The sequence below is a fragment of the Thalassophryne amazonica genome, chromosome 5 (genome assembly GCF_902500255.1).
Source record: "Thalassophryne amazonica chromosome 5, fThaAma1.1, whole genome shotgun sequence".
NCBI lineage: Eukaryota > Metazoa > Chordata > Actinopteri > Batrachoidiformes > Batrachoididae > Thalassophryne > Thalassophryne amazonica.
Window position 1 is genome coordinate 39,300,053 of NC_047107.1, and position 23,926 is coordinate 39,323,978.

At 41.8% G+C, this 23,926-nt stretch overlaps 1 protein-coding gene across 4 annotated transcripts in view; it reads left to right on the forward strand.

Annotated features, from left to right (window-relative positions):
• Positions 1 to 23,926, forward strand: part of ttc37 (tetratricopeptide repeat domain 37) — a 64,161-nt gene continuing 40,235 nt past the window's right edge. The window contains exons 1-27 of one of the 4 annotated variants that reach the window (XM_034170043.1): positions 1 to 269; positions 376 to 466; positions 1,583 to 1,726; positions 1,910 to 2,001; positions 3,373 to 3,448; positions 3,556 to 3,702; positions 3,807 to 3,905; positions 4,018 to 4,126; positions 4,553 to 4,693; positions 4,865 to 4,963; positions 9,193 to 9,317; positions 9,412 to 9,498; positions 10,510 to 10,613; positions 10,784 to 10,910; positions 17,512 to 17,691; positions 17,872 to 17,996; positions 18,093 to 18,343; positions 18,445 to 18,547; positions 18,663 to 18,845; positions 19,062 to 19,209; positions 19,360 to 19,438; positions 20,053 to 20,114; positions 20,216 to 20,272; positions 20,358 to 20,426; positions 20,636 to 20,710; positions 23,502 to 23,643; positions 23,753 to 23,846. In XM_034170043.1, coding sequence (XP_034025934.1) covers positions 377 to 466; positions 1,583 to 1,726; positions 1,910 to 2,001; positions 3,373 to 3,448; positions 3,556 to 3,702; positions 3,807 to 3,905; positions 4,018 to 4,126; positions 4,553 to 4,693; positions 4,865 to 4,963; positions 9,193 to 9,317; positions 9,412 to 9,498; positions 10,510 to 10,613; positions 10,784 to 10,910; positions 17,512 to 17,691; positions 17,872 to 17,996; positions 18,093 to 18,343; positions 18,445 to 18,547; positions 18,663 to 18,845; positions 19,062 to 19,209; positions 19,360 to 19,438; positions 20,053 to 20,114; positions 20,216 to 20,272; positions 20,358 to 20,426; positions 20,636 to 20,710; positions 23,502 to 23,643; positions 23,753 to 23,846 — 3,008 coding nt within the window. In that variant the 5' untranslated portion in view covers positions 1 to 269; position 376. Of the gene's footprint in view, positions 270 to 356; positions 467 to 1,582; positions 1,727 to 1,909; positions 2,002 to 3,372; positions 3,449 to 3,555; positions 3,703 to 3,806; positions 3,906 to 4,017; positions 4,127 to 4,552; positions 4,694 to 4,864; positions 4,964 to 9,192; positions 9,318 to 9,411; positions 9,499 to 10,509; positions 10,614 to 10,783; positions 10,911 to 17,511; positions 17,692 to 17,871; positions 17,997 to 18,092; positions 18,344 to 18,444; positions 18,548 to 18,662; positions 18,846 to 19,061; positions 19,210 to 19,359; positions 19,439 to 20,052; positions 20,115 to 20,215; positions 20,273 to 20,357; positions 20,427 to 20,635; positions 20,711 to 23,501; positions 23,644 to 23,752; positions 23,847 to 23,926 lie in introns of all 4 variants that reach the window. The other 3 variants (XM_034170040.1, XM_034170039.1, XM_034170042.1) reach the window with 3 other exon arrangements.

Genomic DNA, 23,926 nt, shown 5'->3' on the forward strand with positions numbered 1-23,926 from the left:
TTCCGTGTCAGTCAACAGGCTCAGAGCTGGTTGTCAACGTAAGCGTCGGATGACAAGTTATTAGTCTTCATAGAGCATACAGTTAATTACAAAAGAAAGTAAAGTGTACTGTTGATAAAAGAGAATGTTATTTGGCTGTTAAGATTTGAGATGCGTCCTCATTTCAGACGAGCCTAGTTTACTGGCTCTGAGAAGCCAGCGGCTAAGTCAGCTAACTAACGTAGATATAATGTCAAACTACATGAATTTGCTGTCTTATCTCCACTAAGGCACGTTACACACGTAAACTACTAATAAAAGTGATTGACGTTATTGTGCGCTGAGTTTTAGGTGGTGACTAACTTGTTTTGTGTCAGTGCTTGTTGTGACTTACAGGATGTCTAATAAAGAAGTCAAAACCGCCTTGAAAAGTGCCAGAGATGCCATCAAAAACAAAGAATTCAAAGAGGCTTTAAAACACTGTAAGGCAAGTATTTCAAGATCGAAGAAAACACCATTAAAGCTGGCATATAGTGCAAACACTTTTCATTTTATCTACCTTTTAGAGTTAAATGTTTTTATGTTAAACATCCATAAACTCCCAGAGTACAAATTATGCACTTTGAGGTTCCTTTGCTAGAAATATAATTCAGGCTTATTTTAGACTTCTGACACATACCTGCAGCAGTCCAGGTCTGCACCCCTGCTTGCACTGTGTGCAACACATCTGTTGGTAGAGACACGCCTACCTCCACTCTGAGGGGGCGTGGCAAGCACCAGCTCATCTCCATTTAAAGTAAAAGGCACAGAAACCAGTTGCTATCAAACCTGCAAATTAGATTTATTCGAATGCATCATCTCAGTGTCTGGTGCATCTTCTTTACACAAAGTTTCGCATTTGATGGCAGATTATGGTACACGTGATTGTGTGCATTCCACGTGCAATACATTCTTATGTTGTTTTAATGACAGTCACATAACATGTGCTGCATGTGCCACATTCTCACTGGGTCCATCCTGTCCTTTCAATAATGCACCATGTGTTGCAGTTTTTCATTCATTTTGCAAGTGTGTCTACATGTGCAAAACAGCCCTCCTGCGTCTCTAAGCACACATTCCAATATGCTGTGTGGTTGCATGCAGGTGGGCACAGGTACATGCTTAGAAGCAGATGTGTGGGAGGATTTGTTTTTTTTTTTGGGGGGGGGGGGGGGGGGGTGTCTGCATTTAGTGCCAAAGACAGCGATCAGCATATTTAATTCACAAAGCAGCCCAGGGTCAGCTGCTGTGTGAGCCTGTCCACGACACAATGAAGTCCCAATTAATAAGTCAATGCAGTAGTTAATTCATCATTATTTAATGTTTGCTGCATTCTGATTCGCCCACAGCCTCGGCGCATATTTTGAACATGTCCAAAATTCCTTTTTTTGTGGACGTTGTGGAAATGTGGCTGAGTGTGACAGAGGTAGTAAAGGTTAAATGTGACCCCTTTAAGACATGATGGTTTATTAATCTCAGTTTCAGCTAGTCTAGGAACTGAAAAAGAAAGTGTCCACCTTGAATCTAAAGTTTGTATAATTGTTGCTTTTCTCTGTGGCTCTAGGCAGTTTTGAAACTTGAGAAAAACAATTACAATGCGTGGGTCTTCATTGGTTTGGCAGCCACTGAACTGGACCAGCCAGATCAGGCACACACAGCTTATACAAAAGCTGTGGAGCTGGAACCTGAACAGCTGCTGGCATGGCAGGTAAGATGTGACGCAGTTTGCATCGTACAATTCTGCACCATACAAGGTTTACACAGGTTTGTGAACTTGCATCTACACAGCTAACCCAGCCCTTTACAGGACCCCTCTTCCCACCAAAAATAAACCCCAAGGGCAACAAAAACAAGATTTCTAAATTATGTCTATTACATATTTGTGTTTCAGGGATTAGTAAATCTTTATGAGAAGATAGATCAGTGGGACTTCAAAACTGAGCTGCCTCATGCCTATCAGAAGCTTATTGACCTGTATGCAAGGTATGGAATAGAGCACTTTTTTTATAGGGGCATACAATCAAGTATTTTAACAGTAATGGTATTAAACCAGACATTTTTTTTAAACACTGACATTATTTTTTGTAATTTTTTGCTCCTGTACACCAACACAATGGAATTGAAATGAAACAGTCAAAATGTGCTTCCTTTCAGCTTTAAATCCAAGTGTTAAAATTTGCATTAACCATTAAGGAATTTCAGCAATTTGTATACACTCTCCATGCATTTTCTGCATCCATAAGTAATCAGGCAAACTAAAGATAGTTTTTATTTATTTATTTCTATTCATCCATCCATTATCTCTATCCAGTCACCTCAGTTAAGGTTCACGAGGAGGTGGATCCTGTCCCAGCAGACATAGGGTGTAAGGCGGGGTACATCCTGGATAGGATGCCACTCTATCGCAGGGCCGATTATTATAATTTTTTTTTATATACAAATCATCGCTTTTAAAGCAGTGTTTCATAAGTCAGGACATGATACATGATTATTTCCAAGTCACTGAATATGTCTTAGATACTATCATTATGGTACTGTTTGGCAAATACATCTGGAGGTGGCGGTTCCCAGAAACTGAGTGAGTGTGCAATAAGGAGACTAGTGAGGGAATCCACCAAGAGACCCACAGCAATTCTAAAGGCATTATAGGCTTCTGGGACTGTGATTGGGGAAAATATATAGTACAAGTGTGTCCAGCTGTATTGCATCAGTATAGGATCATGATGGAGGGATACAGGGATTTAGATACAGATTTTCCTAGGAAGAAGTGAAATTTCAGCTGCAGTTTGCCAGAAGGTACATGGGAGACGCAAGTCTAGATTTGATATGTTTCCTTGAATGAAAATCCTCTGTCTCACTCCACCATGAAACCTTGACTACTGTTGCAACGTTGCACCGTGCACCGTTTCTTCAATTGGAGTTACAGAAGCCTAGAAGATCTTCACAGTTGTGGGTGTCTTGGTGGCTTCCCTCACTAGTCTCTACCTTACACAGATTTACCAAACAGTGGAGTTATATTTGTATTTGTAATGATTGAGGTAAATGAAGTCCAAGACATATTTAGTGACTTGGAAATGTTCACACATCCATCCTCTGAGGTGTATGTGGAAAAGATTATTTATTGTCAAAACAATGTGTATAGCTTGCCCAATTACCTATTGGCTCTGCTAATTAAGGGACTACAGATAAAAATAGATATAATTCCTAAACTAATTAATGCGATACAGTTGGTAAACCCGACAATAAAATATACAATAAAACCACATCATAGTTGTTTAATTTAAACTTTATTGTGATTGGATTGTGTCTAGAAGCATTTTTTTAATTGATTGTCATTTTGTTTTCAATTCACAGGTCTGACAAAAATAAATGCTATGAGGTGATCAAAAAACTGTCAGATATCTATCAGTCTGACAAAGAATATTCAAAGGTATGCACCTTTAACACACATATGATCAAGATTTAACAAGCAAAAATAGTGTTTGGGGTGTTGTTTTTAAACATTTGTATGCATTTTCATTTCTGGACATACTGTAGTTGGCAAAGGTCTGGCTGCAGCTCATACAGCTGAAGGAAGAAGATGGTGCAGAAAAGGAAGAGTTACAGCATCTATGGCTGCAGATGACACAGATTCTTTCAGACTGTCTTAACGGCGAGGTGCAAGACAAAGAAGCTCAACACCATGTAAGCTTTCCTGAAATATACACGTAAACTCAACAATATCCAGTCATTTTCTTGTGCCGCATGGAGTTCTTTTGCAGTGATGATGGTTGTGTTGGTTGTCACAGTTAATCACCGCATTTGAAAAGGCCATGGTTCTCCTTAGTCCTGTCCCAGGAGATGAGCACAGGAAACTCTCAGCTGAATATGTCAAATGTCTTTCTAAAGTAAGCAGACAAACAAAAACTGACATCAGTTACTGTGCGCATAAGTTCATCATCAGTATTTGGGTCGCCTCTTTCTGTTCAACCACTGATTATGAGTCTGTCCTCACTGCAGCTTCCACAAGAAGAAGCCAAATTGAGAGAAGCTTGTGACTCCATGCTGTCCCTCTATCCAGACCAAAGTTATCCACTGGAAGTTCTTTGTTCTCACTACCTCCAAGCAGGTGAAAAAGCCAAAGTTACAATCTGCAAAAAAAAAAAAAAAAATAGTATATGTAGATTATTGGAGCATTTTGTATAAATGCTATGAGGTACTGAGGGAAGAGTTTTACCCAAACCCAGAAAACATAAATCTGAAATAAACCTTGTGATAATTAGAAGGCACAGATTTTTAACCCAGTCCAATTGTGATATATTTGGTAGATAGAATGTGATACGACTGGACATGGCAAATTATAGGACTGCAGTTCCACGACTGTGTAGCTTTTCTGTTAAGTAGCAACAGATGCTACAGAAATCATCTATCTTTTGAATGAAGCTATACTCCAGAGTAGCTGAAGAACATGCAGCTTTCAGTGCAAGTGTTATGGGCGCTAAAATATCAGTAAATGACAAGGTAGTTTTATTCCATGTTGTGTTTTTGATCAAAGGTATCCAGACTGAGGACGCAGTGAGTTGTTATTCTCGGCTCCTGGATCTGGTCCCAAATAGTGGGTTGGGTCACATGGGTCTAGGCACCAAAGCTCTCCAGGATGGCAGATATGAAGATGCCATCAAGGACCTTGCACAAGGTTAGTTTGCACATCAATAAAAATGCTTTCTGTTATCAGAGTCATTGCTACTGGAATAGTTTTACTGAGACATACTGTATATTCTGTCAAATTATTTTAATCTGTAAGTTTTTCCTCTGTGGCATTTCTCATGGCTGCTTGTAACTTGGCTGTCTTTTCTGATTTCATAAGGATTGAAGAAAATTACTTCAAGTTCAGGATGGTACAGCCTGGCTCAAGCTCAGCTTAAAGCACACAGATATTTAGACAGCGCTACGTCGTGCTCCCAAGGTACGGTTTGTCTGTGCTACACCAGTGCACTCAAACATGATCTCAGTGTTATCTACATAATCATCAAAAATGCGATATTATGACATAAACATTTATGGCGGCTGCTGGTTTGTCAAAGAGGGGAAGCTGATTATCGGCTTACGTCATAAAATTTGTAAAATTATTTATATGTAAATTCAAATATATAAAATGATCATAACAGTCCCTAGTTGCACAAGACTTCACAATTTATAATCTCCATTACATACAGTATTTTATGATGGCACATCACATTAGATTGGTTTAGATAGAACCTTATTTACAACTTTATTAATCCCTTGGGAAGACTCCTTCAGGTATTAGAACACAAGTATATCATTAATGTTTTTAAATAAAAATACCGTCAAAAATAGCACATAGAACCTTTGTAATTAAACATAGATAACAGAGCCTGTCTGTTTGATGACATCTTGCACTTTATTGTTCCAGGCAAATGTTATGTTAAAGATTTGTCAGCAGATGTCACCATATCTCATTGTATCAAAAGCTTCCAAATGCTGAACCATTGCTTTATTCAGTGTTTCAAAATGCTTCAGTTTCTCTGTCACTAATTTTCAGAAATAAAATACATCAGCAACCACATGTGCCCGGATAGACTTACAGTCATGAATACTTTGATGTGGTGTTGTGAACCGGGACGTTAATTGCCATGCGACGACTTTTAAACACTTACTGTAGAACGAAGTAGAGAGTAACTCACCTCGATCTTCTCGCATAACGTCTAATCCAGTGTGCTTCTCTGTACGTCTTTAAAACAGACTGATTTATAACGTACGCAAAACACTTTGGCATGAATGTAAAAATGCATAAATACGCAAAAATGTGCAAACTAATTCTCACATTCCTATAGCTGTCCGTCAAAACGAGAATCAGAATCAGAATGCCTTTTATTGTCATTATACATTGGTACAATGAGATTAGGGCCATCCAGTTGCAGTGCAATAAAATAGAATAAAAATAAAAATAGTGCAAAAAAAAGAGAGATAAAAATAGTGCAAGAGTATGTATCAAAAACAAGATATAAAGAAAAATTCAACAATGTAAGGAAAAATATACATATACAATTGACACTAGTGCAAGGTGCAGCTAGGATATAAATATATTGCACAGAAATGTATATTGTCCATGGGTGATTGGGTTATTGCACATGGTTAGGATTGCACGAGGAGGATCAGGGCATGCTAGAGTTCAATGTGGTTATGGCTTTGGGGAAGAAACTGTTTTTCAGTCTGTTTGTTTTTGGCCTTGTGAGCCTGTAGCACTTCCCTGAGGGCATCAGGTCAAACAGGGCAGAGCCAGGGTGAAAGCAGTCTTTGGAGATCGCTTTGGCTCTACTGAGGCAGCGGGAGGTGTAAATGTCCAACAGGGAGGGGAGAGGGCGGCCGATGATCTTCGGTGCTGCCTTAACAACCCTCTGCATTCTCTCCCTGTCAGCAGCGGTGGAGCTGCCAAACCATACTGTGATGCAGTATGTCAGCAGGCTCTCAATGGATGAGCGGTAGAAGGCCAGCAGCAGGTCGGTGTTGAGGTTGTACTTCCTGAGGACTCTCAGGAAGTGTAGCCGCTGCTGAGCCTTCTTGAGGATAGAGGAGATGTTGTTGGACCAGGAGATGCAGTCTGAGATCAGGATGCCGAGATACCTGAAAGTGTGGACCCTTTCCACACGCTCGCCGTTGATGAGAAGGGGGGCAGGGTCAGTGCAGTGTTTCCTGAAGTCAATGATGATCTCTCTGGTCTTCCTAGTGTTCAGAGCGAAGTTGTTCACTGAGCACCAGGCTGCCAGCTGCTGAATCTCCTCTCTGTAGGCAGCCTCATCACCTCCGAAGATGAGACTGTGGTATCGTCTGCAACTTGACGATAAGGTTGTTCTTGTGGGCCGGTCTGCAGTCGTAGGTGTAGAGGCAGTAGAGGAGGGGGCTCAGCACGCAGCCCTGTGGAGAGCCGATGCTCAGTGTGCGGGTGGAGGAGAGGTGGGGGCCGAGTCTCACAGTCTGGGGACGATTGGAAAGAAAGTCTTTAATCCAGGCACATGTGAGAGGGTGGAAGCCGAGAGTGTCCAGTTTTGTGGTGAGCCTGTCTGGGATTATTGTGTTGATGGCAGAACTATAATCCACAAAGAGCATTCAGACATAGCTCTGCGGCTGCTCCAGGTGGTTTAGAGCAGAGTGGAGAGTTACAGTGATGGCGTCCTCTGTGGATCTGTTTGCCCTGTATGCAAACTGGTGAGGGTCGAGGTCTGGGGGGAAGTGGTCCTTGATGTGCTGAAGAACCAGTCTCTCAAAGCACTTCATGATTACCGGAGTGAGGGCCACCGGGCGGTAATCATTCAGGCTGGTGATGGGAGACTTCTTCGGCACCAGGATTATGGTGGAGGTTTTCAGGCAGGATGACTGCTTGGTCCAGGGAGAGGTTGAAGATCCTGGTGAAGGTGGGGGCGAGCTGGTTGGCACACGCTCTGAGCACCTTGCCAGGTACTCCGTCTGGGCCAGCAGCTTTCCTGGGGTTCACTGCGAGGAGCACTCGCCTGACATCATGCTCTTTTACAGTGAGTGGAATGGTGCGGGGACCAGGTGGGGGCGGGGGGAGGGCAGGAGCAGGTGAGTGCCGCTGGGAAGATCCGAACCGAGCAAAGAAGCCGTTTAGCTCCTCTGCCAGTGGTGCACTCAGGTCCGCTGTTGGAGCATCACAACCCCGGAAGTTTGTGATGTCATGTATTCCCTGCCACACCCTCCGTGCGTTGTTGCTAGACAGATGGGACTCTATCTGCATCCTGTGGTCCGCGTTTGCTCTTTTTACTCCTCTCTTCACGTCAGTTCTGGCAGCACTATACAGAGCTCTGTCACCTGACCTGAAGGCAGCGTCGCGGGCCCTGAGGAGTGAGCGGACCTGGCTGGTCATCCAGGGTTTCTGATTTGGAAAAGCCCAGATGGTTTTTGTCACAGTCACATTCCCGATGCAGAACTGAATGTAGTCCAGAACCGTTCCCGTGTGTCTCCAGCTCATGATGTTCAAATAGGTCCCAGTCTGTCTGTTGGAAGCAGTCTTGGAGTATGGGGAGTGTGTTGTCAGGCCAGATTGTAACAGTCTTTGTTGTGGGCTCAAGCCTGCGTCTAAGGGGGGGGGTAGGCTGGCGTGAGCAGGAGGGAAAGATGGTCTGACTGTCCGAGGTGGGGGAGGGGTACAGCTCTGTATGCAAGTTTGATGTTGGAGTAAACATGATCCAGTGTGTTCTCCCCTCTTGTAGCACATTTCACGTGCTGGTAGAAGTGAGGCAGTACAGTCTTTAAGTTGATTCAGCCTTTTGACTGATCATCCAATCATTGTGCAGATCTTCAGTGTCCACGCTTGCCCACAGCTCCATTCACCTCCAGAGACGCCTAGCGTCCGGGGGCGGGACAAAATCTTGGCATAATCTAATGACTGTCCCGTTTTGTAGCAATGTAAAAAAAACCTTTCCAGGCAGTTCCATTGAAGTGAACGGACAGTTGGCTTCTACGGGCAAATGCATTGACCACAGACCGTATGAGAAAAAGATTTATGAGAAGTTAACAAAATAGAGTCAGTCGATTTGTGATAAGAAGCTGATTCCGAACGAACTCATCTTCAAGATGAACGTGTTGTAACGCGTTGGTAATCAATGAAATGATAAAAAAAATACGTTTGAGCATTTAATTTTTTTGACATTTTAGGTGGAAGCTGAGCTTCCCTTGCAGTCTTAGGGAAACCTCCTCTAATAAACATGTTAATCTGGAGCACATTGGTGGCTGAAGGATTATGACACCAGCAGAATACCACAAGCACAAGACAGATGTCCACCAAAAACAGCACAGGGGTTGATAGCATTTGACACAAGGATGATGACATCAAATGGACTACATTAATATTTCACTTTTCATCTTCATTAGATGCTCAAAGCACTTTACAATGATGCCTCACATTCACCCATTCACACAAACACAATCACACACCAGTGTCAGAGTGCTGACATGCAAGGTGAGGTGCTCACTACACACCGGAAGCAACTAGGGGATTAAGGACCTTGCCTAAGGGCCCTTAGTGATTTTCCAGTCAGGCTGGGGTTTGAACTGAGGATCCTCTGGTCTCAAGACCAAAGCTTAAACACTAGACCATCACTTCATCAAATGCTTTTTTTAAATTCAAGAAGCAGATGTGTGGTTGTGTTCGGTTAGGTCTGACAGTTTGCATGTCCGGAGACAAGGAGCTGAGGTCCAGATTGCTCACAGTCAGACTCGAGGCTTTAGTCAGGAGTGGGTCAGAGCTCGCTGCCCAGCAGGCTTTAGAGACGTTTTCTCAGGTAAAACTGATTTCACAGTTGTAAAATTGAATATATGTTGTGCTACATGAAGAGGAAATGTTGTAGCTGTGTCTTTTGCTTTCTTTCAATTTAGATCCAAGATGCTGACAAAGACCCAGTTCTGGTAGCCCTTAAAGGGCGTTCACACCTTAACAACGGACAGGTTGAAGAAGCACTTAAGGTTTGTGCCCTTTTAAGCTGCTGCATTGTTTGTAAGATTGGAAGATGATAGACTGCTTTAAGGCAGTTAAATGATTGTATAAATGTACTAGAGCACTGCGCTTGTAGAGCGCAAACCTCCGTCAACACTAGTGTAAAATTCTACAAACTTTTGCCGTGGAAAAATTTTTCAAGGTCGAAGTCCTGTTAGAAGTGGCTTTTCATAAGCTAAATTATATGTGATCAGATGTTAGGAGTATGTATTTAGTTCATGCAGTTGAATCAAAGTTGTTTTTGTGGTGTTATCTTGTTTTTTCATCTTTTTTGGTTTCCGAACACTTTTTTAGATAATTTTCGTAGAACGTTGGTTAGCTCTGCTATGCACAATTTGCCATTGCTTTTTGGCACATGGTTTCTGACTAATAACTGTAACATAGACAAAACAGGCATAAAATTGGAACCTCCATCCAATTTTGGTGGTGTTGGTAAATCCATAACAGAAAAATAAGAGCGATTGAGGCACTTTTGATTGAAATATAATGTAAAATCTACACAAAATGGGCTTTTCAATATTAAATTAAAATGTCTACAAAATCCGCAATCCGGATCAGATCTGGATCAAACTTTGTCAGGCGATAAAGGATACCATCCATACATAATGCTCACAAATATGAAAGAAATTCAATCTTTTTTGAAAGTTATGAATTTTTGAAAGTTCATTCAATGTTAAAGGACAGGACATTTTTCCAGTTTTCCAAGATTTTTCCTGGCCTCGACCTTTGACCTATGACCTTGTAATTAAATTAGTGCTTGCCTATCAGGAAATGAATCCTCTGTAAATTTTCATAACGATATATGAAAAATTGTGGTTTACACGGGCTGTTCACAGACATACAGACAAACAAACAGGGTTGAAAGCACAAGCTTGAAGGATGAGATAAATGTGCCTTTTATACAAGAGAATGAAGAGTGATTTTAGACTATTAGGCACATGTTTTATTGTGTCACATTAAATCATTTTTGTCTTCCAAAGGTGTCATCAGAGCTGGTGGCTTCTAACCCAAACCTATCTCATGTTTTGGTGCTACAAGGGCTGGTCCAGGTTGCTCAAGACCAGCAAAGTCTAGCAGAGCAGAGGTAAATATATATATATATGTTTTTATATATATATATATATATATATGTATATATATATATATATATATGTTTATATGTTTTTCATTAAGCAGGTCTATTCTTTTGTTTTTACACCTGCATGCTTCAGTCCTCTACACAGACCTCTTTTTCTTTGCTCTTCCATGGGATAGTTTCCTCAAAGCAGTAAGCCAAAGCCCGGACTGTGGAGAGTACTATTTCTTGCTTGGACAACTTTATTGGAACATGGGAGAAGAGAGCCGTAAAGATCGCCGCAAAGCCCACACACATTTGCTGAAGGTTAGTTTTACATTTTGGAATTATCCATGGGCGAAGGCTGTTTGTAGCATGTTCAAATTACAGATCTTTATTCCCACTTCAGATTTCTATTGGGGAAAAATGAAACCTTGTCACCATCATGGTTTACATTCATATTTGTAAGTGATCCTCATCTGACACCAGCCTGAGCTCATCTCCTGTAAAGTAAAACACATGTAAATAGACAATAAAAATGTAATCTGCTTTCACTCATCAACAATGGAAATGTGACAGTGAAATAATGAATGGGGATTATGCACACTTGCATGAAATGCTGATATGTACAGACATGGTCACATGGGGAGCAGCCAGCCACGTCTGAGCGCACACACATGGCAAGGCGCCTCAACCCGACACGCATGTCCTGTGAGTGGTGCGCCACAGGACTACAAGCCAACAGTGCGACAAATACGCCACTTTCAATCACCTATCACCAAAAATATGTCAACGCTGTTTTGTCAGTTATTCCGACTCTTTTTTTGCTGTAATTAAAGACAACGAAAAATTTGTCCACGTCGTCTAATTTCTCTTTTTAAAAAAAACATTTATCTCCTTGTTGATTTTAGACATTTTACACTCCTGTTATAAGACAGCCATGGTAGCGCAGTGGTAAAGTTTCCGTCTGTTAATCAGAGCTTTTGTAAATTGCAGGTTCGAATCCCGTGAGAGGCATGTATTTTTTATTTAACCAGGGTTATTTTACCCCGTGGTAAAATAACCCTTACCACGGGGTTCTGTATTGGGTCCCCTTTTATTTATTATTTATATCAACCCAGCGATTTTCACTAATTATACACCAGAATCAGAAACAGAAAAATCTTTATTGTCATTGCACATGTGCAGTGAAAATTAAAAGCAACTCCACAATCGCAGAAATAACACTAACTCGTTTAAGAGTAACAAATTAAGACATTAAAATATTGCACACACGCAATAGACATGAACTACAATGAATTCAGGGCTCTTATTGCCCAAGGGAAAAAAACTGTTCATCAGTCTGGTCGTGTGCCGCTTTAAAGCCCTATAGCGCCTCCCAGAGGGCATAAGAGTGAACAATGAATGAGCCAGATGAAATGGATCCTGTATTATTCCTCTTGCCCGATTCAAGTATCTTGTTTTGTAAATATCTATGAGAGGTGGGAGATCACCCTTAATAATATTTTGAGCAGACTTAACTACTCTGTCCAGCGCCTTCTTGTCCGACACAGTGCAGCTGCTAAACCACACCAGCATGTCATGAATCAAAATGCTCTCAATGGAGCATTTGTAAAAGGACAGAAGCAATAGCTGGGGCAGATTGGATCTCCTCAGGGTCCTTAAAGTACAGTCGCTTCTGTGCTTTTATGGCTATGGACATGATGTTCAATGTCCATGTCAGGTCCTGTGAAATTAAAGTGTCCAAGAATTTAAAGTGACTCACTCTCTCCACCACGTCCCCCAGTATATACAGTGGGGGTGGATCATTACCCTGCCTCTTCCTAAAGTCCAGAACTAATTCCTTAGTTTTGGAGTAGTTTAGTGCCAAGTTGTTCAGTATGCATGACTCAGTGAGTTTAGAGACATCCTCCCTGTAAGTGGCCTCATTAGCCATGCTGTATTAGGCCAACCACAGTAGTATCATCTGCAAATTTGATGATAATGTTATTGTTTGGATGGGTGGGCCTGCAGTCATAAATGTTGTTGTTGTTGTTCATTCAGCTGCTCCCAGTTTTGTTCGGGGTCGCCACAGCGGATACAACCAGATCCGCATCGGTAATTGGCACAAGTTGTACACCGGATGCCCTTCCTGACGCAACTCCAGTTTTACCTGGAGAAACACACACAGCCGCTGGGGTTCCAAAGCGGTCTCCCATCCAAGTACTAACCAGATCCTGCTCTGCTTAGCTTCTGAGATCTGACGGGATCAAGCTGACACAGAGCAGACCAGCTGCACTGCCTGCAGTCATAAGTGTATAAGGTGTAAAGTAAGAGGCTTAACACACATCCTTGGGGGGCCCCTGTGTTCAGCTTTAAAACTGGGGAGTGGTAAGACCCCCACCCTCACTGACTGCAACTGGTTGGTAAGAAAGTCCTCCACCCATCTACATATTCTGTGGTCAACCCCCAGGTCCTGTAGTTTAGAGAGCAGGTGGCTGGGGATGATACAGTTGAAGGCAGAACTAAAATCTAACCAACGGCGTGTAAAACGGCGATAGAGCCCAGATCGGCGTCCTCAAAGGTGTTTTAACCGGCGACAGAGGCAGCGCTAGCGGACAGTACGCTGTTCTAAACGCCACCTCCCAGTTAACGGCGTTCCAAACGGCCGATAGCCGGCGGTCAGTATAAAAATGCTAGCGCGCTGCATGCAGGTCTCTCACTCGCGGCCAGCTCCAGATATTTTTGCAGAGAAGCTCCAGTATACCTCCTAAAATAAAATTGGCAGCGGCAAGGACTTACCAAGAGGTCTGGTTCAGAAGCAGAGGGTAGCCCTGTGGTGGAAACGAGCAACACGTTGAGGAGGGGAAATGGAGAGAAAAGAAAAGGCTGAGAGATGAGCTCCCTGTCACTCCCTCCCCCCTCCCCCTGCACTGGCAGCTGCTTCAGCCTATTATACTCTGGGGGCGGTGCCTATAAGCAAAAGTTCCTGGAGTAAGGCAGGATTTGCCTGGATAAATCCAGCGGTACACAGGGCATTATCGGCGGCAGCAGAACACTGCTGTTCTCACGTGCGTCTTAACCTGCGATTGTAAAGGATAGAACTGAGTATTAATCCGTTGCCTGACGTGTGCTGGATGCTACGGCGTCAAAACTCGGCTTTATTTGGCAGATTTAGTGGCATTTTAGCCGCGTAATTGCGGCTAGTACGGCTCTCAAAACGCCGGCGAAATGCTCTGCCCCTTTCCACCGCGAAACAGCCGGAACTACCGCGAACTTCTGGCTACGTACTACCCGCGGACAAAACCGTCTATGTATAACCTGAGCTTTAGTGCTGTATGCCTTGCCAGACTCGCCGGGCGTCTCCTTCTCTAAAATGCCCCTCAATCCTGTCCCTATAAGCGGCCTTTGCAAGCCTGATGCCCTGCTTTAAGTTAGACCTTGCTGTTGCATATACACTCCTGTCACCAGTTTGATGTGCTGCATCCCAGGCCCGCAGTAGATGTTTCACATTACTGTTCATCCATGGCTTATCATTTGCGTGACAGCATATCTTTTTCTCCACTGTGACATTATTTGTACTAAACTGAATATAAGACAAAACAGTATCTTTATATACTACAATGTCTTGCTGTGCAAATAAGCCCCCGTGGGTGCTTTGGAAGCAGTCCTGCAGTTGAGCTACAGCATTCTCGGGTCAGGTCTGAATATATTTCACACTGGGAGGAGTTCTCTGGTTAAGAGGTCAGACAGGTGGTCAGACAGGCCGAGATGAGGAAGTGTGGAGACTTTATATCCTTCCCTAATGTTACAGTAAACCTGGTCCAATGTATTATGACCTCTAATAGCAAATGTAACATACTGATAAAATCTGGGAAGCACAGATTTTAAATTGGCATGAATGAGTCCCCAGCCACAAGAAAAACACCATCAGGATGGTGAGTTTGCAATTTGCAGGTGGTAGTTTGCAAAAAGTTCATTGCAACATTTGCATTTGCGCGTGGTGGCACATAAACAGATATGGCAACTGAAAACTCCCGAGGCATATAAAAAGGGTGACATGATAATACAGTGAACTCCAGATCTGGAGAACAATGCTTCCCACCACAGCAACATTAGTACACTACCTGTCATTCGTATAGATGCATAGTCCTCCTCCTCTATTTTTTCCTGAATCCTCTGACCTCTCTGCCCGGTATGTGCTGCGTCCTTCCAACACAATCGCTCCATCCGGTATACCTCTATGCAGCAAGGTCTCAGAGATGATCATAATAGGGTAGTCTTAACTTCTCTATGTGTCATGTTCATAAGCACCATCTCATCCATCTTATTCAACAGCGCCCTTGCATTAGATAGAAAGATACTCGGCAGCGCAGGTCTTAGTGGAGATTTCTTCAGCCTTACTTTAACACCTGCCCGGTATCCACACTTTTGTTGCCTGTCACGACGCAGTCTCTTGCTCTTCCCTTCCGGGATAACAATCCATGGACACCCTTCAGGACGCACAATCTCCAGTAGAATATGTGCTCCACTAAATGTCTTGATGCAATCAACTCCACCCCACTGTGAGCCCAGTTGTAATAGTTCATTGCGGGTATATTCCGTGTATCCAGTCATTGCAAACATCCATAGAACACACAGAAAAAGTAGCCACCGGGAGAGTCGAGCCGCTGCACTGCTGCGCGCTGCCATCTTGGCTGCCATTAAGAGAAGTTAATGGCCAACATCTCATCTATCAGTGTCTGGTGATTGTAGTAATTATTTATATATCCGGCTGGACATAATAAGGCATAATGACAGCACACTGCTTCATTCATGTCATTTCATGACTGTACATTTGTGACCATGGGTCATATACAGAGGCACAGAGGGTTCATACTTGTATTGTCTGCTTGATAAGAGGAATTAAATATTGGACATTGTAGTGTTTTTTTATGGTGTGTAGTTTTTATTTTTGTTTCTCCACAGCAGCATGTGATGTGGTTCCACATGCTCCAGCTGCTCCCACTGTGTACCTGCTGCGACGGTTTCATGCACGTTCATGGACGTGCACGAAACCATTACAGCGGGATCGTTTACGCCTGCCCGACCGTGTATCCCTCCCGACGTCGGCTCGATGTTTTCGGGGTTCGCTCATTTGGGCTGTTTCGCCGTGATTCGCCCTGATTCCTACTTATTCGTGCTATGTGTGAAGGGGCCATAAGACAGTACACGAAAGTGTCGGAAATTTGAAACAAAATGAGATCTGTGTCATTTGGGAAGAAAGGAATATTGTCCTTTTCAACCTGAATATTCAGTGAAAGCTTGTTTTTCCAGAATTAAATTTCACAAAATATGTTGATTTTCACATCATTTCATTTTTTCAAGCATGGTTTAGTTTTTGAAATTTATTGTCCAAACAAGAAAATAAAAAAGTTATATTTTATTTAATTTTTTAAGACACGCAGGTATATTTATTTGAGCCCCCTGAAGGTTTTGTGAGACTATTGCAGTTGCTTTGTCTGAGTTTCTGGACAAATATTTCAAGGATTACCTTGCTGTTTTCATTCATATTGCATGTGTGGATTGTTAGTGACAACATCTTGGTGTGACATTAATGTGAAGATCAAGGCCAATCAGTAGTCTGAAAATCACATTTTTTTCCCACAATAACTTTGAAAGTAAGCTGTCATGATGACATCACTATATGATGTATGCAGTGTTAAGTAGGGCCAGTACCTCTGCATTGGAGGGCTTGCCATGCCCTACTGGGTAATAACATCAGCCCGTAGGGTAGCTCATCCTGCTTTGGCTCCCACTTTATACCCAGCTCTCACCTGTGGCTCCTAGAAGCTGTAGCATGCGCAGCGGCCCCACCCCGGGCAACCGCTTTGGCAGGCGGGCTAAACCAGGTGAGGGTAGCCGGGTGGGTTGTAAACCTCACGGTGAAACAGGGATATGTCTGTCCCAGCATGTGAAGTCTGGTCTTCGGCAGAATGTGCGGATTAAGTCATATGTTGGCTCAACGGGCAGGAAGGCGAGATCCAGCAATGCACTGTGGAGTGCATAGGGCATGATGAGACACAAAAGGAACTCATGGCCAACCACTGCATCCGACTCCGTCTCCAGCCGTCTTAACACTGTCTTGCTACTGGACCAAGATGGTTTTCGGATGAGAGACTGTGGTCGACGACGTGTGCAACTCCTCCACACTATAAACCAAGTCCTGTTGCGCAAGTCGCTTTGTCATTTGTATGCTATGATGCAATGTGACAGTATACAATCCAAAAAACATTTTTTGGATTGTATACTGGATTTTGGATTTTGTCACTAAACCTGGTCTAAAAGCGCTAGAAGGGTGATTTAGAGTGCATATAAATAAGGAAATCAAATTTCATATTCTAAGGTATATGTGATGTCATAATGATGCCATAATATAACATCAGGGTTTTTAATGACCAGTAAGTCTTGTTTGGATGATTATGACATATGTACATCTGTTTATACGTATATATATACAATTGCCCTGGCTTATCTTCAGTTTCTGACGTCAAGCGGACGAGAGTCCATGACTCCACCTGGATAGGACACCAGTCCATCAGAGGTTACTTCCCAGCCAAGGCTGTTATCCATTTTATAGTAGGGTGGACTAAAACAATGCAGATTAAGTGACTTGTCCAAGGGCACAGACAGGCAGCACATCAGGATTCGAATTATCCTACCTGCTCTGCTTGTTTATGCATGAGTATTTACTAACTTCACTCACTTCATTTAATTGTGATTTGTTGTTTGTTTTGGTTGTGATCAATGTATTGATCATTTCCCATTGCTGCTACTGTGTTTAAATATTTGCCAGCACATGTGTGGAGAGATGACTGAGTGAGACTATGAATTCTTTGTATGCTTGTTTTATTGAAGGGTTAATGGCATCTTTTTTCTTTTTCTGAACTTTTAATTGTTCATATATTAGGCTGCCAAGTTGGACCCACACCTTGGATCTGCATTCCGCTACCTTGGACATTATTACCGGGTGGTGGGGAATGATCACGGCCGTGCACGAGGCTGCTATAAGAAGGCATTTGAGTTAGATGGCAGTGATACTGAGTCTGGAGCTGCCTCAGTGGATCTCAGTATGGAACAGGAAGATATGGTGAGTGGCCTTGTGGAAGAAGCAGGCACAAATAAACCATTCATGTTTGTTGTTGGCATTTTGTTACTGTGCTTTCTTATAGGTGTTTTTGCTTTTTTTTTTTTTTTTTGGTCTTGCTCATACCGTCCCTACTCTTCGCTCTGTCTTGCTTTTCTTTCTGCATTTCTCTAAATGTGATAGGACACTGCCTTAGCGATACTTCAGTCTGTGACAGAAAAAGCCACCCCAGGCTCAGCTAAGTGGGCCTGGATGAGACAAGGCCTTTACTATCTGAAGGTTGACCAGCATCAAAAGGCTATCTCTGAGTAAGAATTAGATATCTCTGATGTTTATTGTGATTGCATCATAATAGCTTTTCTGTGTATGTGAACCCAACTGACTGTTTCACTTGATGTCAATAGTCTGCAGGCTGCTCTAAGAGCAGACCCTGAGGATTGGGTTTGTTGGGAGTGTTTGGGCGAGGCCTATCTAAACCGCCGGAGTTTCACAGCAGCCCTGAAAGCATTTGGTAAGGCCCACCAGCTTCAGCCCTCCTCAATCTACAGTGTCTACCAGGCTGCTGCAATCAAACAGACCCTGGGCAAGTTCAAAGAGGCAGTTGCAGAGTACTTGCAGATAACATCTCAGCAGGATTACGTACCTGCTCTCAAAGGTAGGCATTTGCATCATTGCCAAGGAGTCTTTCACTTTATTGGATATCCATAGTGAGACATCATCAGTTGCTTAATTAGATTTGTTTGTCCTGTTGTTCAGGTCTTGGAGAGTGCCAGCTGTCTTTGGCAAAAGGATTACTTGAAGACTGCAGAGATGGAAGAGCTATTGATCTCATTCAGCAAGCTGTTCAAAACCTTTTTAGGTAATGACCTGAGGCTTGTTTAACTTTTTAAACCATGATGGGAAATGTGGTCTGTTATTCATGAGAGTATATGCCCCATTTTCATTTTGTCCTGTCACATTTTTGTGCTGTTCAGAGCTGTGGAACTGCGGCCAGACCTTTCCTGTCTGTGGAAGCTGCTGGGCGATGCCTGCACCACAGTGAGCATTGTGTCTCCAAACAGAGCCCAAGTGTTAGTGCCAGCTCCTTTAGCTGGGTTAGACCCCAACTCCATGGGTCACATGCTCAACCAGACCCAAACACTGAAAGTCGGTGAGAGGTATGACCACCAGCTGATACAGAACTATGTAATTACAGTAGCTCAACTTTCAAACCAATCAGAGGATTTATTATTTTATTAAATTCATATTTGACTTTGCACTTTAACAAACAAAGCCAGAACACAAGATAATGGTTGGCATTGGGACATGTTGTTACTCATGGAACTGGTTTGTTGTTGTGAACATTTAGCACTGTGGTAGCATTTGTTCTACAGGTGTTATGCTCGTGCTTTGAAGCTAATGGCTGAGGCTCCCAGCCTCTGGTATGACCTCGGACTCAACTATTACCACCAGGCCAGCCTACCGTGCTCCACTGAGGGCAGCCAGAGCTCATCATCTGAGCTTCTAGAGAAGGCCCAGCAGGTATTTATGTGTTGAGCATGAATGTTAGAAAAAATGAGTGTTCAGTTAATAGGATTTATATTCCCCAGAACCATAACTCGACTTCCACTGTGGTATAAATATTGCTTACTTCCAAACATGTTCTTTTTAAGTTTTTCCTTCTTATCTCAGTGTTTGAAAAAGGCTATCATGATGGACAGTGGGATCCACACTTATTGGAATGCCTTGGGAGTGATTTCCATGGGCAAAGGTAAAATAAGAAACCTGTCTTGATTTGTTAGTTGGTTGAGTTACAGTTAATCCACCATTGTTGAATAGATTTTGTGAACATTTGATTCTCCTGTCCTTCAGGACATTACTATAAAATATGTTCATTTTCAGATTCTATTTTTGTGAAGTCCTATTTTAAAAGTGAAAGTCTTTTGATCTTATGTCAATCTGAACACACAGCTGTCAAATAGATTTTTGTGGGGTCAACACTGACAATACTGTGGGGTCATTATTTTGTCACATCAGCCTGCCATTACAGAGAAAATTTGGCTGAGGAATGGTATTTTACATTTATTATCTTGATTTGTCAATGCTGGATCAGTCAAAAGGCTTCACATTTTGAGGTGGAATTAAGTTTATTTCAGATAAAAGTAGTAATATCATGCAGATAACATGATCTTTTAAGGCAAACTATGTTTTGGAAGTTACTTTTTTCTCTTAGTTGCTCAGATTTAAAAAATAAATAAATAAATAAAAAGACCGTTAAAACCAACCAGTGTTGTCCTTAGTTAAGGGTAGTTTTATGAATATTTTTCCTTTAATTACTCCTCACGAACAAAAGTGGTCTAATCTGGTCACTTTCTGTCAAATCAGGAGTGGAAAACTTTGCTCTGGCCCAACATTGCTTCATCAAGTCCATTCAAGTTGAATCAAATGTAAGTATAGCACCTTATTTTTCTTCCCTGACGCACTGAAAGAAAATAAAAGTCAGAAAATATGCAGATGTCTTCATTACTGTTTTATGATCTCATTATAGAATGCTGTTGCCTGGACCAACCTTGGAGCTCTCTATTTGAAGAAGGACAACATAGAGGTTCTGCATGCTTGTTTTCATTATACTGGATTATAACCAATCAAAGTTGTCTCTTATTTTATGATGCCTGACATTATTTTCTTAGCTTGCACATGAGGCATTCAAGATTGCACAGTCTCTGGAGCCACTTTATGTCACCTGCTGGATTGGACAGGTACTGATTGCAAGTTTAGTAGCGATTTATCTAACAAAGCCAACACTTTGCATCAGCTGAGTGTAATGCTAATTTTGAATGCAGTAATGTTAAAATTAGCTCTACCGGTGTGACTGTATTCCATGTTAGTATGTAAGTAACATTGTATATATGCATAGCCATAAAATACAATTTATTCTTTCTTTCACCTCTGTCTGTCTTACTGTCAGGCTCTGATAGCAGAGAAAGTAGGAAGTTATGACACGATGGATCTTTTCAGACACACAACTGAGCTCAGCACACATGTGAGTGGCCTCCCAAACACCACTTATTACAATGTTAAAGGCACAGTTACTCGTATCTCATGCAAAATGTTTTTACTTTATATTCAGTCCATACTTGTAGTGGGATCTACTACTGGAATATATCAAAACTGCATGTTCAAAACAGCTTTTTTATTGTTTATGTTAAAATGTCCCCTGTTCACCTAATGAAAACAGCATTTTTTTTTTTTTTTTTTTTTTTGTCACTCATCTATTATCCTTATTTTAATATGATCAAATGTGACTTGGGCAACCAGGCCAATGGAAAACAACAACAACAACAAAAAAAACCCATCAGGTAAAAATAAATATGAGTCACCAAATCAGTGCAAGTTTTCGTCTGGTTTTGCTTCATAAGCGCAGTGCCAGCAGTTGAAAGAGGCAGCACTATGTCAGTTTGCTGCTGCTTCATCAGAAGTGCTACAGTGCACATTTTAAAAGCATGTTTACACTTTCCTTTACTATCAACTAAAACCAATTAAAACTAAAACTCAATCAGTATTTGAGAGTTCTAGTTTTACTACTACAGTGTTGCTCTAAGTGGGGTTTATGGTCCATATAAAAAAAAAAAAATCTGTTTACTTTGTTTTATAAAAATAAATAAATGTTAAGGAACAGCTTGGATTGAAGTTAAAATTAGGCAGAGTTTAGAGCAGGTAATTCAGTGAATAAGGAGCTGGCCTGCCAATATGTAGACCTGGGTTTCCACTTATGCTGCCTGTCTTTGTTCTTGGGCAAGACAGTTAATCTCCATTGTCTCAGTCCACCCAGCTGTCAGTGGGTGCTGGCCTTGGTTGGGGTAGTAACCTGCATTGGACTGGTGTTCCATCCAGGGGGAACTGTAGATGCTCATCCGCTTTATGCTACAGAATCCGACTGCTGATCTTACAAGCCTGTGATGCAAAAATAAATAAATGAATGAATTAAAATTAAATGCGTTGCCAACCTATCATCCTATCACCGGGAGGTGATGGTCTAGTAGTTAAGCATTGGGCTTGAGACCAGATGATCCTCAGTTCAAACCCCAGCCTGACCGGAAAATCACTAAGGGCCCTTGGGCAAGAATCCCCTAGTTGCTCCCAGTGTGTAGTGAGTGCCTTGCATGGCAGCACCCTGACATCTAGTGTGTTTGTGTGAATGGGTGAATGTGAGGCATAAGCGCTTTGAGCGTCTGATGCAGATGGAAAGCGCTATATAAATGCTGCCCATTTACCGTTTATCCCTGTGTACTTTTAGGAGGTAATACCAGAAATCAACCATTATTTTTTGTTATTATTATTTTTTTTTCTTGGGCACCCATAGCTAAAAAAAAAAACTACCCTGTCCTCTTCCTTGCTTGCTGCACTAGCTCATGGAGCAGTAGCTTTGGTTACAGTTATCTGTTTGCATACCACTTCACAAAAATATAATTCTGTTTAGAATCAGAATCAGAGAATCAGAGTGCCTTTTATTGTCATTATACGTTGGTACAACAAGATTAAGGCCATCCAGTTGCAGTACAATAAAATAGAATAACAATAAAAATAGTGCAAAAAAAAAAAAAAGAGATAAAATAGTGCAAGAATATATATCAAAAACAAGATATAAAGAAAAATTCAACAATGTAAGGAAAAATATATATATACAATTGACACTAGTGCAAGGTGCGGCTAGGATATAAATATATTGCACAGAAATGTATATTGTCCATGGGTGATTGGGTTATTGCACATGGTTAGAATTGGTTTAGGTGCAGTTTAATTATTTCATGTGTGAGAGGCTATTGCCGCAGGGGGTGGTTATTACCTTTCATATTTTCCAAAGTGCTGCCTGTTGTTCAGCAGTCAGTCATATCAGTCCTGTGCAAGGAGCCACTTACATGGGAAACATCATCTATTCAAGATGCAACCTGCATGGGTTTAGGTAGCACTTTGTTGGTAACTCCATAACAGGGTGCTCTTTTTTAACCTACTGTGGTATGCTTTACATCCCCCCCCCCTTTTTTAAATCTGTCTTCCTCAGAGAGCAGCTAGCTCGGTGGGATAAAATGTCACCTACCAATTTGTAGACATAGATTTCCTGCACTGCAAAAACTGTCCCTCTCAAAATAAGCAAAATAATCTGAAATCTAGCCAAATTGCCTTGTATTTAGCAAAAAAAAAATCTGCCAGTGGGGTAAATAAATTTACTTTGTTAGTATTCTCAAAAGTAGCAAAATGTCTAGGCACTAAGTAATCAAAATGTGCCTTAAAACGAGTTAGAATTCTTATTTTAAGATGAGCCCCCGTCTTAAAATAAGGAAAATAATCTTGTTACTTTGCTTGGATGATATGAAATCCATTGTCTTTCTTTGTTACTGGTTAAATACAGGTTATTAGGTGGAAAAATCTATTATGAAAAAGTGAGATACATTTTCCCAAAGTAAGACATTTTTTCTTATGTAAAAAAATGCTTGACAAGATTATTTTTCTATTTAGACAAAAAAAAAAATTAAGTCAGATTTTCTTAGTCTTTTTTTACTTTCTTAGATATCAGTTTTTGTAGTGTATTCATGCTACCCTTTTGTGTTCTTGGTCAAGACACCTCATCTTTTGTCTCAGTCCACCCAGCTGTAATTGGGTTCCAGCTTTGGCTGGGGAAGTAACCTGCAATGGACTGGCATCCTGTCCAGGGGAGTTGTTAACGCTCTGGTAACTAGGAATAAGCACCAACACCAACGGGCCTCAGGACCTGAATAGGACTTACTTCTTCTGTTCCTCTAAGTTTCTCTGTAACCTACTTTCCCCACTTGCAGATGGAGGGAGTGAAAGGCTATGCATACTGGGTGTGTACCACTCTGCTGGATAAGAGCAACAGAGCGTCAGAGCTGTACCGCTACAACATAGTACAGATGAATGCCGTCTCTGCGGCACAGGTCGCACTCAGCAAATACACAGGTACAACTACTGTTTACATGTTGTCAACTCCATATGTCTGTGGTATTTTTGTCACATGTTGGAGACATACTGGATGTATGACTGTTCAAATGTTTTTGTGCTTTCTCAGAGAGGATCCAGTCTGACCCTGAAGCTTTCATTATGCTGGGTTTCCTGAATGAGCATCTTCAACTGAAAATGCAGACGTTGCATGCGTATAAACGGTGCTTATTTGAATTACACAGATGATAAAATAAATCGTATTCCATCAACATGAGTAGAATGTTGCTTCTGTTACTGACAT